Source organism: Ciconia boyciana, chromosome 2, assembly GCF_034638445.1.
Source record: "Ciconia boyciana chromosome 2, ASM3463844v1, whole genome shotgun sequence".
NCBI classification, from domain to species: Eukaryota; Metazoa; Chordata; class Aves; order Ciconiiformes; family Ciconiidae; genus Ciconia; species Ciconia boyciana.
In genome coordinates, this window is record NC_132935.1 from 147,787,234 (window position 1) to 147,803,693 (window position 16,460).

Sequence of the window (16,460 nt, forward strand, 5' to 3'; positions counted from 1 at the left end):
TTGGAAGATGTCAATGTCATTTTGAGTCAGAGGAAATATAAGTCAGGAAAAAGTGTTTATTTTATAATGACATATTTATTTATAGAAAGGCTGGATTTTGGTACAGATAATCATGTCTCACAGAGATCCTATCTGATGAATTCAGAATAAGCAGTGCTAGGAACTGAAAGGTTCCAGTAAGCAGCATAGTGCCTATCCACACAGCTTCCACAATGAGCAACACACTACATCTATGTGGCATGAGAACTTCGCTCTAACACTGATGGAGAAAGACTCCTGAAACAAGAGTTCAGCCCAACATCAGGGATAACATAATTAATATGCTAATCCTCTGAAGAAGATAACGAACAAGAACTTATTTGGATATTGATGAAACAGTGAAAAATGTGAGCTCTCTCTTTTCTGAAATCAGCAGCTGAGCTCAGAAAAAGCCAGAATCATAGAACAGAATCGCAGAATCATAGAATCACTTAGGTTGGAAAAGACCTTTAAGATCAAGTTCAACCATTAACCTAGCACTGCCAAGTCCACCACTAAACCATGTCCCTAAGCACCACATCTACGTGTCTTTTAAATACCTCCAGGGATGGTGACTCAACCACTTCCCTGGGCAGCCTCTTCCAATGCCCGACAACCCTTTCAGAGAAGACATTTTTCCTAATAGCCAATCTAAACATCCTCTGGTGCAACTTGAAGCCATTTTCTCTCGTCCTATCACTTGTTACCTGGGAGAAGAGACCAACACCCACCTCCCTACAACCTCCTTTCAGGTAGTTGTAGAGAGCAATAAGGTCTCCCCTCAGCCTCCTTTTCTCCAAGCTAAACAACCCCAGTTCCCTCAGCCGCTCCTCATCAGACTTCTGCTCTAGACCCTTCACCAGCTTCGTTGCCCTTCTCTGGACACGCTCCAGTACCTCAATGTCTTTCTTGTAGTGAGGGGCCCAAAACTGAACACAGTATTCGAGGTGCGGCCTCACCAGTGCTGAGTACAGGGGCACGATCACTTCCCTAGTACCGCTGGCCACACTATTTCTGATACAAGACAGGATGCCATTGGTCTTCTTGGCCACCTGGGCACACTGCTGGCTCATATTCAGGCAGCTGTCGACCAACACCCCCAGGTCCTTTTCCACCATGCAGCTTTCCAGCCACTCTTCCCCAAGCCCATAGCATTGCATGGGGTTGTTGTGATCCAAGTGCAGGACCTTGCACTTAGCCTTGTTGAACCTCATCCAGTTGGCCTTGGCCCATCGATCCAGCCTGTCCAGATCCCTCTGTAGAGCCTTCCTGCCCTCAAGCAGATCAACACTCCCACACAACTTGGTGTCATCTGCAAACTTACTGAGGGTGCACTTGATCCCCTCGTCCAGATCATTGATAAAGATATTAAACAGAACTGGCTCCAATACTGAGCCCTGGGGACACCACTTGTGTCCGGCCACCAACTGGATTTAACTCCATTCACCACCACTCTTTGGGCCCGGCCATCCAGCCAGTTTTTTACCCAGCGAAGAGTACGCCCGTCCAAGCCATGAGCAGCCAGTTTTTCCAGGAGAATGCTATGGGAAATGGTGTCAAAGGCTTTACTAAAGTCTAGGTAGACAACATCCACAGCCTTTCTCTCATCCACTAAGCAGGTCACCTTGTCACAGAAGATCAGGTTAGTCAAGCAGGACCTGCCTTTCATAAACCCATGCTGACTGGGCCTGATCACCTGGTTGTCCTCTATGTGCTGCGTGATGGCACTCAAGATGATCTGCTCCACAACCTTCCCTGGCAGGGAGGTCAGGCTGACAGGCCTGTAGTTCTCCAGATCCTCCTTCCAGAAGGAGGCACCCAGAGGCAAGGAGGGACAGTGAAAGCACAGTCAAGAGGACTCGTGACAGAGAATTGTTCACAGCTGAGCCAACAGAAATGTAACACCTTTTGGAGTAAATGGGCACATGTCAATATTCTTTGAATTCTGCTCAAAGGTCTTGACAGGAAAACAGGTAGGTGAGCCACGCTAAAGTTTCAGTCCTGAACGTAGGAATTATAGAGGGCAGAGAGTGGTCTGAAGGCCCGCCTGGAGAGGTCCCAAGCCCACTGGGTTCGGTGACAGAGATGTCAGAGCCTGGCTGAAAGAAGAGGAGGCAAAAGGCCAAGATGTACAGTGAAGCCAGTGTACAGCTGCTGGGGGGGAGGGGAGAGCTTAATGGGGAGAGAACACTAGCATTTTTCAAGCAATTTAAATTCTTCTCAGTGCCTTGAGAAGCCTTTGGGTCCTGGCAAAGCTGCTGTCCAAAGCAATGCAGTCCCAGAGGCTGTAAGCATGTCAAGAGGGGAAAGATGGAGGAGGAGGAAAAACACAGAAAAATTACGGCTTGAATCAAAGAACAATCACAAAAGTTGCCAGCTGTTTGTGAAATCATTGAAAATTGATATTTATATGCCAAGCAATATTTTAAGATGCAGATGTTAATACCTGGAGAACATCTCTCTGTACACAAGTGGTCAAAGCCACAAGCCAGTAGTCTTCTGCATGAGAACAGGCCTCTTCATATGTAGATTTTATCAACAGCAGGCAGGTGGGAAAGAAACCAAAGTGAAAATATATAAAATCAAGGACTGCTTAGACTCTGTTTAGGACATAGTGCATAAATATGAATCTCCAGTTTCTGCTGTCATTGTTAAACACGTGCCCAGCACATAGTACATCATGCAGTATCAAATTTGTGGAGCAGGTGAACTCTGTGGCACATCATCTCATCCTGGTACTTACACATTTCAGAGTTAGGTGCCGTGGGTCTCAGTCTTCTGACTGTACACAAGAGATTTCCTTCCCCCAGAGCACAAGAACAGGCAGTTTTAACCAACTGACAATTCGTTCCCTCTGTACTATCCAAAGTCTCATTTTTGGGAAGGATAAATTTGCCCTTATGAATGCCATATGCCAGTGGCTGGCCTGCCGTTGGGATTCAGACTAATTGCTCAAAAGCTGGACTAGGTATCTGCACACTACCCCATAATCACTTCTGACACTACGGCTGTCCTGGTTTCGGCTGGGATAGAGTTCATTTTCTTCCTAGTAGCTGGTATAGTGCTGTGGTTTGGATTTAGTGTGAGAATCATGTTGATAACACACCGATGTTTTAGTTGATGCTAAGTAATGCTTACACTAGTCAAGCACTTTTCAGCTTCTCATGCTCTGCCGGGTGCACAAGAAGCTGGGAGGGGGCACAGCCAGGGGGGCTGACCAAAGGGCTATTCCATACCATATGACATCATGCTTAGTATATAAACTGGGGGGAGTTGGCCAGGGAGCAGAGATTGCTGCTCAGGGACAGGCTGGGCATCTGGGCATCGGTCAGAGGGTGGTGAGCAATTGCATTGTGCATCACTTGTTTTGTACATTCTTTTATTATTATTATTATTATTATTTTCTCCTCCTCTGCTGTCCTATTAAACTGTCTTTACCTCAACCTACGGGATTTACTTTTTTTCCGATTCTCTCCCCCATCCCACCAGGGCAGAGGGGAGAGGGTGAGCGAGTGGCTGTGTGGTGCTTAGTTGCTGACTGGGTTTAAACCACGACAACAGCACAGACATAAGCACAGACACAGGCCAAGCACATCTACGCAGTATTGCTCAGCTTACAGGTTAGTTGTCCAGCCGGCACTCTCAGGCACATGGTTGACTTGTACTAACCTCTGCAGCAAAACCTGAGTAAGAAATCTGTGGCTTTTCACTTCAGCCATGCCTTCCCACTCATATGCTACCTCTTTCCTTATGCTGTTATTACTGGTTTTGAGTTTGTGCAATAAACTGAATCACTGAAAGAATTATGATAAAAGGAATCATTTGGAAGAAAAAAAAGAAATCCTGATCATTTGGTGATAACATTTCAGTGTGTCCCACAGGTAGCTTCATGGAAAGAAGAGAGAGGTACACAGCAGGACAGGACTGGAAACATGGTTGGGCTTGGTGGTTTGAGTGGGAGGAGGGAAGGCAGGCGTACTTGTCACAGCCAATGCATTGGGCAACTATTCCCTCAGCACAGAGAACTCTATGTAAAATTAGCTTACTCTTGCTAATTAACACAACAGAGAAAATCAAAAGCCCAGTTCTGTGACAGAGCAGAAATAAGGGCATCCTAAAAGCAGCGATAGCTAGAAACTCTCAACCTATCCAATATACAGTGTGGAGGGTCTCCACAGGACTTTTCGAGTGCCAGTACATAGATTCTTTTGATAATGATACTCTATGGGGTCAGTAAAGGCAGGAAAGCCTTCTTCACTTCAGTCATTTGTTGCTATTGCTATCTATTGTTGCTATTGCTATTGCTATGTGTAGCAGTTGCTATCACACTGCTATTGAGTAAGGACATAATCCTTCAGATGCCGAACACACGACTCCTACCAACTTCACATTAGTGGCTCTCGGGGAGAACCTTCACCTGAAATACATATTTAGGACAGAGATATAAAACCAAGTACTCCAGTTGCTCTAGCAGATTATGGAGGGATTTACAAATAAAACACATTCTGAGTGCTTGAGGTCCATTTTGGCAGCTCTTAAATCTTTTTTCTTATTGAAAACTGCTGTTTGCTACAGTATATATAAAGATTGGATTTTGCTATACTGGCAGCATTTCAATATATAAAAGCACCACAGAACACGGAATCAAAGTTCTGTAACTAATTAAACTTCACAGGAATGCTAACATGTATTTCTTAAGGAGAAGGTTAGTGTGATAGCAACTGTACATCACTTACCTAGAATGAACTAAACAGCTCCATTTGTAGCTGCCATTTGTTCTCATTCATTGTTAACAGCCTTCTTCAAACTAACACTTGATAAAAATTAAAAGATTCTAATGCAGTACATTGGACTGTACACTTAACACTCAAATAAATAAAACATGTCCCTAAGCATAATAATCTTCTTCAACTACAGGCAGAGCAGTTCCAAAATACTTCTGGATTTTATTTTAACTTAAACTTTCTTACAATGTTGTAAAAATAAACTCGTGTAAGTGAATAAAGATAATCCAAGAACCACATTTGTATATAAAATTGTCTTAAAGAGGCCAGTAATTCAATTTGTTTTCACTAGTGTTGCACTGAGAGCATGCCTAACCAAATGCCCATTCAAAGAGCAGCAAACCAGCATCAGTCAAATCAGCGGACTTCCTTCACCTACTACCTTTGCTTATTTAAACAAACCAAGGGACATGGAATGTAACTCTCTGTTCTGTTGAAGGGTTACAAACACAGACTGAAAAAGCAAATTAACCCTCTGAGGAGAGGGCAATTCTGAAATAAAATGGTATTTTAGGAAACTATTTTCTGAGATCGAGCTTGAAGAATAATAGTGCTAAATATTCTACTGAAGTTTGAAAACTCAAAGCTTTCTTACTTAAAACAATATACATCTTTGATAGCTTATATCAATGGCTATGGTAGCTTTGCAGAGTATTGTTTATGAATATAATACATACATAGTGCTGGGTTTAATATTTTATTTGAATGACGTTTAATGTTATGCAAAATAAATTGTTATGTTACATCCACTGTGACATCAACTAAAATGTGAACTAGTTTGCATAGGTTAGTACTTTGGGCAGCATGATGTTGCTCTAGTCCACCAAGGCTTAAATATTCACAGTGTAGAGGAAGAAACAGGAATTAAAGCATTTCTACTAAAATATATTTTAATAGCTGGTGTTAACTTTCTGCATAACAAAAGCCAAATTAAGATGATACAACATATGATCCAAGAGTAAGTATAGCTGTCCTTTGAAAAACAATTGTTACCTTCATAACTGTATACTCCCAAATACAGTACAGTTTTGCAAAATAACTAAAACTTTACACACTTTAAAGCAAACATAAGCCAAACTGCACAGCGGTTCATTTTTGCTTTTTATATCACACTGCAAAAACCAACAGCTGAGAGAGTTTCCACATCATGCTAATCAATGTCAATACAGCCATTGCTGTCTTCCAATGGTCTAGCAACTTCTAATAGTAATATTAAATACACATGATTTAAATGCTACAGTATAGCTTATTTTCCCCCCTAAAATAATAATAATTAAACAAATGTCAACAACAACTGGATTACAACTTAAGTACAATATGCAAATTCTAGTTATCAGACACAAGAAGCATATGAAATTCCTTTGAATATACTGTTGTAGTGCAGGCAGTTTAGGAAATATAGCTTTCAGGCTTTCTTTCAAAAGGAGAGATGGGGTTCCTATGGATAAAGCTGGAGAAAATCACTAAAGCATTGCAAAATAGTTTATTCTTCCACAGCTCACCAGTACTTTGCATTTGCCAGCACATCAGTTTGGAGATCTTCTTTCAACAGCATCTTTTGTCTGTTTCAGTATATTATTTAAACATTTACTAACTAAAGCATATTCTGTATTTTAAATGGAGTATTAATCAACATAATTAAAATCTAACGTTTTATACCCTGTACCACTTTCTGCCAAAGACTTCTGTATTTGTCGTTTCTTTGTCATTGTATAAGATGACATGCAGTCACTGTACAATAAAAACTAGAATTATTACCTTTCCCAAGTATTGGAGACCTTCCATATCCCCGAGGAATACTTGGTAAGGACACATTTGTCAAAAATATAATCCATGGGAGATGATTCTCTGTCAAATCCCAATCTGCTGAACCGGTTTATGGTATGTCAAATGTAATCAAGAAAACTGTGTTTCATCAAGATTAAATGCTAATGTTCCATAATGAAAAATTACAACTGCAGTATCTGTAAGTAGCTTTGTTTAGAAAATGAAGATTAGCCAGGCAAGAAAGAGTAATGAAAAGCAAGGCACCCATTTGTTCTTGTATATATGTATGAATATGCTCTATGTTGTTTTCTACATTTATACTCGTGTTAGCAAGAATTACAGCACATTGTATCTTCTTTATTTCTAAAATGCTTAAAATTTGAATGTGTGAACTTCCAACCTGAACTCTGGAACATCTTGGGAAATTTGGCTCCTTAAAAGTCTTTTCCTTTCCCCAGAAAAATCTTGTCTACAGGAAGAAAGTACAGTGAGGGGAACATGCTGTGTTAAAAAGGAATATATACCTTAAAGGTGACAAGACAGAATATAACATCTGTTCACCCCTATATCCCACTGCATGTAACAGGCTCCAACATATGCCTTGTAAAACCTGTGCTGGCACAATTTAGTTGCTGACTTACTTTCCCTACCTTACAAATTTTAGATCTTAAAAAACATTTTTATAATTGCACTCTGATAATTTTGGGCCTTTGATAGCATTGCTTAGAACAAAGCTGCATAATGACACTTAAGTTTGTTTTATATCAAAAAGCAGGAACCATTCCATATAAACACGAATGACTAAGCATATACAACATAAAAACCTGACTTCATGAATGAGTAACTTAAAACAGATCTTAATAATTCTGCTGACACACCATTCTCAAGAGGAATACAATTCACATACTGTTTTGTTTTCTTGACCTTTCTTATTTTGCAAATTGCTTTAGCTGCTTTGCCAGGCTAATGAATATTCAAAATTCAGAAAGGAAATTTTATTTCCATTGTTTAGCATAACATAGTCCTCTAATGCCATCAAATGCTCATTTTCCGATTTACTTTTCACTATACATACAGTGTTCAACACTGTAAGCCGTCTCCTTACTTAGGAAGAATGCTAGTGTATTTATAGGTGGAGACTTTCTTTTTTGTAAGTCAGTAAAAACTGCAATTTGATGCAATATATCTATGCCCTATATTTCTTTTTATTCATATCTGGCTAACAAACTAACAACTTGTTTTTATTGTTGTCAGCATTACACAGCTAATAGAGCAGCACAGCAGCAAGTGATAGCCAATTCTGCCTCAGGCATCATCATAAAAAATTTGCCAGCCATCGTAAGATGGGATTCCTCTCCTTGCTGTTGATGCCTGGTGATGAAAACCAACACAGAAGCAGACTGCTTGTTTCAGAGCTTCTAGCTCAGCTTACCACATCAGCCTCTTGAAAAAGCCATTTGACCTGCAAAGCTTCCTAATTTAACGTGGAAGTCACCAGTAATGCATAAGGGTCTGTTGCAGCAGCAGCTCTATATGCAAAACTTTCAAGAATTTTAAATGACAGCAGTGTCACCCATACAGATTGTGTATTTACAGTATCGCATCCCTGGTTTTAAACCACATTTTTTGAAGTTAGATGCTCTTGGTCAGCTTTAGCCAGGCAGCTGACAAGAAAGCACAGGCAATTCCACAGTCACAGACATTTTTTAATTTTTTTTTTTTTTAATGCAGTCATTCCACCCTGTTTGGCAGCTGGGATCAGCCCTGTTAGCAACACCTAAAAAAATTGCATAAGCTTTCCAGTTCCTAATTGTATGCCAAAATAGAACTAGCAAGTATTTGCACTGACAACTTTCAGTTGACATAACAAATCCATACTGCCTTCCTTCTTTATTCTTTAAATAGATACTGCAGGCTTGCTTACTTTGTGAAACGAGAAATACAAAATTGTCTATAAACCTCTATATTTAATCCTACTTTAAAAATTTCAGAAATGGAAGAAAGCCAGCACAGGCTCAACATTCTGAGAGATACTCCAAAATTAACTTCTCTAGCACATGGCTGAACACCACAAATGATACTATCAGCAAAAAAATTTTCTTCCTTACACATGTATGCATCCACATGAGTAAGTTCCCATGTGAATCTTTAACTCTTTTGTCCTTCCTCCCAGAGTTTCTCCCTGGGAGGGAACACGGCACCCTCCTGGCACCCAGTCCAAGCAAAAGCAACTTCCCTGTGACCCAAGCCTGCTGCCGCAGTCCCTCTGACAGGTCCACTATGTCACCGGTTATTTGATCCTCTCCTCAGCCTCACAGACTGAGACCTGGATCTCTCAGTTCTGACCATAAGTTAATGGACACCAAATAGCATATGTGAAGGTCTGTCAGCAAAATATTTTTACTGTTTTCTATGGATAGCTAAACTGAAGCATGATGGCATAGAGTATGTTGGACTCCTGTTTGGTTAGTTTTCCCTTCTGTGTCAGTTATGAGAAAGATTAAAACAGTAAAAGAAAACATAGTATTTCTCCATCGTTAATCATTTGGCAAGCATACAACCCACTGTTGGATCACCAAGATTTTTTGGAGGAAACCGAAGCAATAGGCCATTGAGCTGAAATGCACTACAATAACCAGAGCTCTCCTCCACTCCTCAATGGAGGTGCGAGTATTTCTGCAGCAGGGGTAGGTACGTTAGCTCATCAGCAAAGCAGCCATTAAGCGAGTTACCTGTGGTAAGAAGGAGGGATGTGACTGCAGGCTTTGTGTGACTGCACAGCACTGGGGCCTCATACAGACTATTTATTTACAGCAGTACAGGTGAAGGTAAAGGAACTAACAGGAAGTATTGGTTGTACATTGCCCTAATGGAAGTTTCTATTTAAATGCTAAGTATTATTAGAAGGAAACAGAAGAACTGACAGGTTTTATACTCTAGATAGTCTTTGCAAGGAATTTTCTGTGGAAAAGATACCAAAGAACCATGAATCCCAGGCATGGATCTAACTGATGGACTGGGATGCAAGCAAAGCTGATAGAAGAGGTCACTGTTGGAAATAAGACAAAATGGGTAATCCAGAAATAAATGTGGGTATGAAAGAGTCGGGAAATTTTTGCTGTCAAAATAGACCTGTTTACTGTAAGGCTGCTGGGCAGTAGGGGTTTTTATTTGGTTTTTTTATTAGCATATTATTTGTTATTTCAAATTATTGAATTATCTACTCAATATTTTTATTTTTATTAGAATGCTAACTGCTCAAACATTAAACATCTCCCTAATAATTTGAAGATGTGTTCAAACTCAGTGTGTTAACCTCCTGTGACTTCGGAGTGCCATACGAAGTGAATCAATTTTATGATTGTTATTATAAAGAGAAATAATGTCTTTGAAGTGTAGGGAAAAGGTATTTCCCCTTTACAGCTAATTGACTGAAATCTTTATAGGATTGGCAGCACCAGGCTTCCATATATGTTTTTCATTTTGAGGGAGCACTATTATAAGCAATGCTGTTTTCAAAGCTCTGAGCTTCTTGTTGATTATTTATCTTTACTTTAAAGGACTCTAAATTGGATTCTGAGTGAGAATGCAGACTGTTACAGCAGTGATAAAGTAATGAATATGTACTCTTTAAAGATTTTTCTGACTTTTTCTAAAAGGTTAGATTTTGAGTAAATCATAATAAAGCTCAAAGGACTAGAGACAAAAATTAGTTAACAAACTCAATATAGTTTGCTGGAAGCATTCCTGTTTTCCCAGTTCTCTGAACAGTACCATACATCCAGCCATCATCAATTGGTTGCACATTGATGATATAATCACCATCCCTGAAGGAAACTTCATCTTCATCTTGAGCACTGTAGTCATACATAGCTCTGTATGTCCTCTGTTGAAGGAAAGAAAACAAGGCTGTAAAGTTTCAAGCTTAAACAGAGATAGATTCCTTCTCTTCTTTGCACAAAGAAAATGAAAAGAGCAGGAAAAAGAACAGAAGGAGCAAGGCAGAGAGAGAAATCACAAGTTACCTGTTGAAAAGAAACCGTACACCCCCCACACTGTCAAATATGCAGTGAATACAGCCCCTTTTTCTGAGTACCAAAATAATTATTTTTGTGAACCTATATTGTCCAAAGTCCTCATACAAAGAGATTTCAAGCCATTCACTGCCTCTTGAAATACTCCAACTGTTGTTTCACGTATTCACTAGTAACAGTTCATTACATCCAGCCATGGCTAGCTGTGCTTCTGCTCCCTATTTGCATGATTCCCCAATAGCTTCTCCTGTGTCTTCACTACAGAAAAGAAATACAGTCTTCATCCAGGTCATTAACTTTGCCATCTCACTGAATGTCCTTCATTTCATTAGGATTTTACCCCAGATTAAGAATTAGGAATATATTATTATCTAATGGGGAAAAAAAAAAAAAAAAATACAAACAAGATTTCAAAAAGTCTGCAAAAATAATTTTTATGAGTACTCATTTTTGCATATTCAGGTTAAAATATTGATCTAAACAGAACACAAAGTCCTGTCATTAGATAAGCCAAATTTCTCTACACCTCTGTCCACTGGAAGCCAAGATTTCCATTTTCTTTCTAAACAGAGTATTTATTTCCACTCATAACCAATAAAATGCTATCATTTACTGGAATTCAAAGTGCATTTTCAAACTCAGAGGAAACAGTCTACCCTTGTATCTTAACAGCAGAACAAACCTAGCTCATTTTAAAATTCCCAGGAGTACTTTCTTTTCCTTACCCTGTCTCTCGACAGAAGTCAAGAGCAGTTCAAGCATCACTGATAATATTTAATTTCCCTACCAGCAATTTTTGATATGTCACCATACCTAGCTGAACTTTTCTGGTACAATGATTTAAAGAGAAATAAGGTAAAAACGGTCAATGTTTCCGTTAATGCCTAGAACTATTGTCTGAACCTTTTAAGAGACAGCAAACTTTGTTCTGCTTCCCAGCTGAGGGAAACAATTCTGGATTAGTTTTAGCCCATGTCATATATGTTTTTTTGAGGGTTTTTAAGGAAATTATTTTCAGAAAAGATGGAGATTCCTCCACACACAATGAGTAGGCCGTTTGTCACGTGCTGGAAATTTGTGATCATCTAATTCAAACACTATAGGGCAAGTCATTATTACTGTTCCCATGCTAGAAATACACTTTTTGTCTTGATTCTGCCTTCATCACTGGTAGTGCAGATTAAACACTACAGAGAAATCAACTCCTGGTTAAACACTGGAGACCACTAGTTTTCCTGACAAGCCTACTCTGAACTGTATTTGAGTCTCGCTCTGTGTAATTGTTCTCTGCCGTGCCTTGTAATGTTGCTGCCCTACAGGCTGTGATCAAGAGTGATTTTCAACCAAAGGTATGTGGTTTCTTGATGGTTCCTCAATGTATTCCAAGTGTTCATGGAAGGTGATGAAAAAAAAACATCATTGTTTATGCACTACATCGAAGCAACTAATTGGGAAGGTTCTATCATCACCAAAAATTCCTTAAAGATTCACAAGCTAGAAAACTAGTAGTTGGAAGACCCTAAAGAAAGGTCTCTGCCTTTGAGAATTTTATTTTTTTCCAACTATTTCAACCAATCTCTCTACTGAGCCTTGAAACTATTTTTCCAACTATTTCAACTGATCTCTCTACTGAGCCTTGAAACTAACTCAAAAAAAACAGTGAAAAATATGCTATCACAACAAGCTCAGCAGCAGTTAGTCCTTTAAACAATTTATTTCAAAAAAAGGTCCATTTAAGAAAAATGGTAGTAAATCCTTATCTGGCATAAGGCAAAGAATAGATTTTCCTCTGGGCCATGCTTATATGTCTCCCTTAAATGGGCAAAGACTAGGGGAAGAGATTAAATGTTTTATTAAACTAACATATAAGTGGAAAAAAACAGAGAAGTTTTTGCTCACCCAGAAGGATGCTCACTCATCCTTAGAACATCATGGTATAGGATGTACTATTGCTGTCTCCTTTAAGGCAGCTTGACTACATCACCGTGGTGGCACAGTTGTGAAGACAAGCTGGTAATTTCAAACTTTAAAAAAATTTATTAGGGCCCTAAATGCTGCTGAGAAACCTAAATTTATGGCCTTAACACCTAATTAGGTACTAAATGGCTGTCAGGAGAAATCTCCATAATAATCCTGTTAGCATTTAATGCCTAATTATCACTTCAGAGTGTAGTCTGGGCTATATAATTGAGAATTACAATGCTTAAAGGACTCAAAGCAGGGATTTTTAAAATGCATTTTAGTGAATTATTCCTCTGTCGGTAGTGAGTTTAGCAGGTACTGAGAGCACAAGAGGGTATAAGAAAAGGTTGGGGTTTTGTAAAATAGTCAAATACTCACTTATCTCCCACCTCCTCAAAGGTCTAACTTGCAGCTACTGCTCAGACAGAACAGTAAGTCTTGTGCATATGAACTACTGAAGCTCAGCTCTCTCAGTCTCAGCTCCCCAGCCAGATGTGAGCTGACAGATGCATACTTCCACTTCACCCACCAGTTTATACTTATTCTATGGATCGCTCCTTGCAAGGAAAAGTACCTGTTGCAGCATCCTTCACATAGAACAGCTATCAAGGAAAGCCAATTTGCAACCTAGGTTCTGTTTTCCTGCCACTTTTAAGTTAGCTAAAGACGTGAGAGCACCCTCCGTTATCTTCCAAAGAGGCAAACAGCCTTCAGGGGTCTGTTATAAAACATTATGTACTCTGAGCAACAACTTAATTCAGCCCATTATGCAGAACTGCTCATAGAAAGTGAGCAAAAGTTAAGAATCAGAAAATAACACAATTTATCTAGGAAAAAAAATCTACCCAGAGACTGTGTTAGGATCATGCTCAAAATTACATAAACCAGAATTTGAAAACTTAAAAATTAGAAAATTTCTATTTCTCAGTATAGGAAATTGGTGGACGTCATTATAAAATTAACTTATGCCTTTTGGAGACCGTGATTTGATGACAGTGCAACAAACCAGCTGAAAGGAGTAGGTTTTACTACAGCAGCTAAATCTCCAATCATCTCCACCCTGATATAACCCATGGGATCTTAATCACTCTCACCCTAGAGATGTCCTGGCCAAACTCGGGTGAGTCCCATCAGTCACCTTCATTGTTACCTTCATTGCTTTTAGTTAAGTCTCAAAAACTGCTTGTGCTTTGAGACCAGTATTCAGGCTGGGATTTCTTTCCTCCCATCTCTTCCCCCTCTTACTTTCTTCTCTTACTTCTTTCTTCCCTCTGCCTGGATTAGCCAGACAAGGCTACATCTCTGGCAGTACTGCTCAAAGCCCAGAACTGAACAGGCAGCTCAAAGCAATAAACCTAACATTGTGTAAGTTTGTCAGATCTCCTAGGCATGTCCACACAGCATTTGAAAAGCACTGCAACACTGCCTTCCATCTTCGGTCTGTGCAAATCACTACACTTCAACACATCCCCAACCAGAGGTTTCCCCCAGCACATACTGGGAACCACTTGTGCCATCCCAATAGCTGAGTGTAACATGCCCAGCACACCTGGATAAGCTGCATAAGCTAAAGAAAAGATAGTCTTTTGATGTGAAGGTGGAAAGACAAGGGAGCATGGCCAGGTATCTAGCTGCCTCCGAGATGCCACTTTTTTTTTGAGCAGAATCATCACCCTGGGGGGTGATAAGACCACACTCTGTCTTCCTTACCAGACTGGCAAGTTAGCAGTCAGCACCAGGCCAGCAGTCCTTGATTTTCTCCCTCTGGAAATGTTTGGGTTTTATTGTCCACAAGGAAACCCACTCACTCTTTAACAGCAAGAAGATCCATTCAAACTATGATGTTTGCTGTTTCCTTTTTCCCCATGATTAAGGGCTATTATCACTTAAAAGAATGTCAAATGGCAACAGTTTCACAAAAGGGTTAAGAAATCCTATTGAAAGGAGACACTCAGTCAATCCTTTATTTTTTAAATGCTTTAACTTCACTCCCTTCCTTTTCCTATTACCTTTGTATTCCCAGTTCTGGAAGGAGAGACAAATGATGATTCTCAAGATGATTGAAATGATATTGTTTCAATAGGCAGCCCAGCAAGTAAGTTACTGGGAGAGAGAGATATCAGGGAAATAGTAGCCATCTACCTGCCCAGATAGCTGCGAAGGCTGCTAAGTGCATTTTGAGATTTGCAGGCATCTCCGTTCTCTATCTGCTGGATCTGAAGGCTGCTTTGCTCCCCACTGAGCAGCAAATCTGCTGGCAAAGCCCAGGCTTCCAGGTCTCCCATTTTTTGGACTCTGGCCCTTTTGGAAAGCAGCCAGCTCCCCAGGTGCCTTGTGATATCCTTGGAAATCAATGGCTGATTCTAGTATCAGCTGCCTCACAGCTGTCAGGCAGGTGTCCAAGGAGTTTCCCAGGTTATTGGATCACCCAAAGGTGCAGGTATCTGGATCCCAGACTTCCCAGCAAGTTAGCCCCCTCAGCCCCCAAGCAGCTGAGAAACTGGCAAGCCTGAAAGCACCCAGACCTCCCAGAATGCCATGATCTTTACAATATAAAATGCCATGGACTTTCAGTCTTAAAGAAAAATACAAGTTTCAGCTAATCTTGAAAACAGGTTTTTTCAGCTCAGCAACCTCTCAGTTTGGTTCATACTTAAATACTTCATCATGTCTAAAAAAGGTGACAGAGGTCGTAAATATACATCAGTTCAAAACAGTTCAGAATTCAAAATTACAAGTCGCTATTTTTAAGGTAAAATGTGACTGGATCCGAACTATGAAATCTCTAGACAGCGATATGATAAAAAAAATATGATAACCATTAAAACGTAACTTTTTATATAAAGAGTTCAAAAAGAAAAAAGAAGCTCAATTTCCTAAAAACCCTAGCTGAGCACCCATTCAGCTCTCCTTCCATGACCAGTTACTTCTAAAACAAAATATTCACTCCAGCTTCACATTGCCATCCACCACAATTAAGAACTTCATGACTGTGGCCATGGCTTCATGGTAAAGCTTCTTCCCAGTCACCCAGCAATCGAGTATAACTTGATTTGGATCAGGCACGAGTGGGTGCATGACTGTTCTGTTGAATTAGAAAGGGCGCACCAATATGGAGTCTGAGCTAGCTTTATACAAGCAGAGATGAGTAATATGAATAGGCACAAAGCCTGCTAGTACAAAAGCAGCAAGTCAAAAAATTGTAAACAAATTTAAACCAACCGAGTGATCTTAAGAGACCATTGGTTTTCATCCAGCGCTAGGAGCCTGAATTCATCACAGAGCATAACATCAAAGCTCAGCCTGTGAAATACTGTCCCAGTGTTTACTATTTGTTTTAGCAGATAGAAGATTCAGTTATTTCTCTGCCTTCTGGAGACCATAAATTATTTTATTTAATGCATTCTGACAGAGCAGCTCTTGCCACTGCCCTCAGTCACTTAATCTTTTTTATACATGAGGTATATTACTTACATTTAGGACTAGGACAGTCGAATAGTCCAACTATACAATTCAAAGGGACCAATTCACTCATATTTAAGAGATTTCACAACAGCTGATAATGTTGCTTACCAAATAAAATCGTTCTTTAAATCTAATACTCACCAGACCTGCTGAATGAGGCTGTGAATGCATGGACCTCATGGATGACATACTGGTCTGGTGCATGTATCCATATCCTTGGGACTGGCTTTGCTGATATGCCCCAGGGAGAACCGGGGCTGCGTGTTAAAGAAATACAGACACATTAATTAAGTTTTAAAAAAGGTCCTTATCTAGCATTTTGTAGAAACTGTAGATTATTTGCATTGTAAATAACAATTCCTCAGTATGAAACAGTTCAGAATGATTTCCATATACAACATAAGGGTTTTCATAGGTTGAATTACACATA

General features: G+C 39.8%; 1 protein-coding gene across 10 annotated transcripts in view; it reads right to left on the minus strand.

Annotated features, from left to right (window-relative positions):
• Window positions 1–5,551: 5,551 nt before the first annotated feature.
• NEBL (nebulette) overlaps window positions 5,552–16,460 on the minus strand; it is a 273,043-nt gene continuing 262,134 nt past the window's right edge. For 9 of the 10 annotated variants that reach the window (XM_072854422.1, XM_072854418.1, XM_072854417.1 and 6 more), the window contains 2 exons: window positions 16,172–16,287; window positions 5,552–10,455 (listed from right to left, as the gene is read on the minus strand). In XM_072854422.1, coding sequence (XP_072710523.1) covers window positions 10,279–10,455; window positions 16,172–16,287 — 293 coding nt within the window. In that variant the 3' untranslated portion in view covers window positions 5,552–10,278. The remainder of the gene's footprint in view (window positions 10,456–16,171; window positions 16,288–16,460) is intronic. The other variant, XM_072854421.1, reaches the window with a different exon arrangement.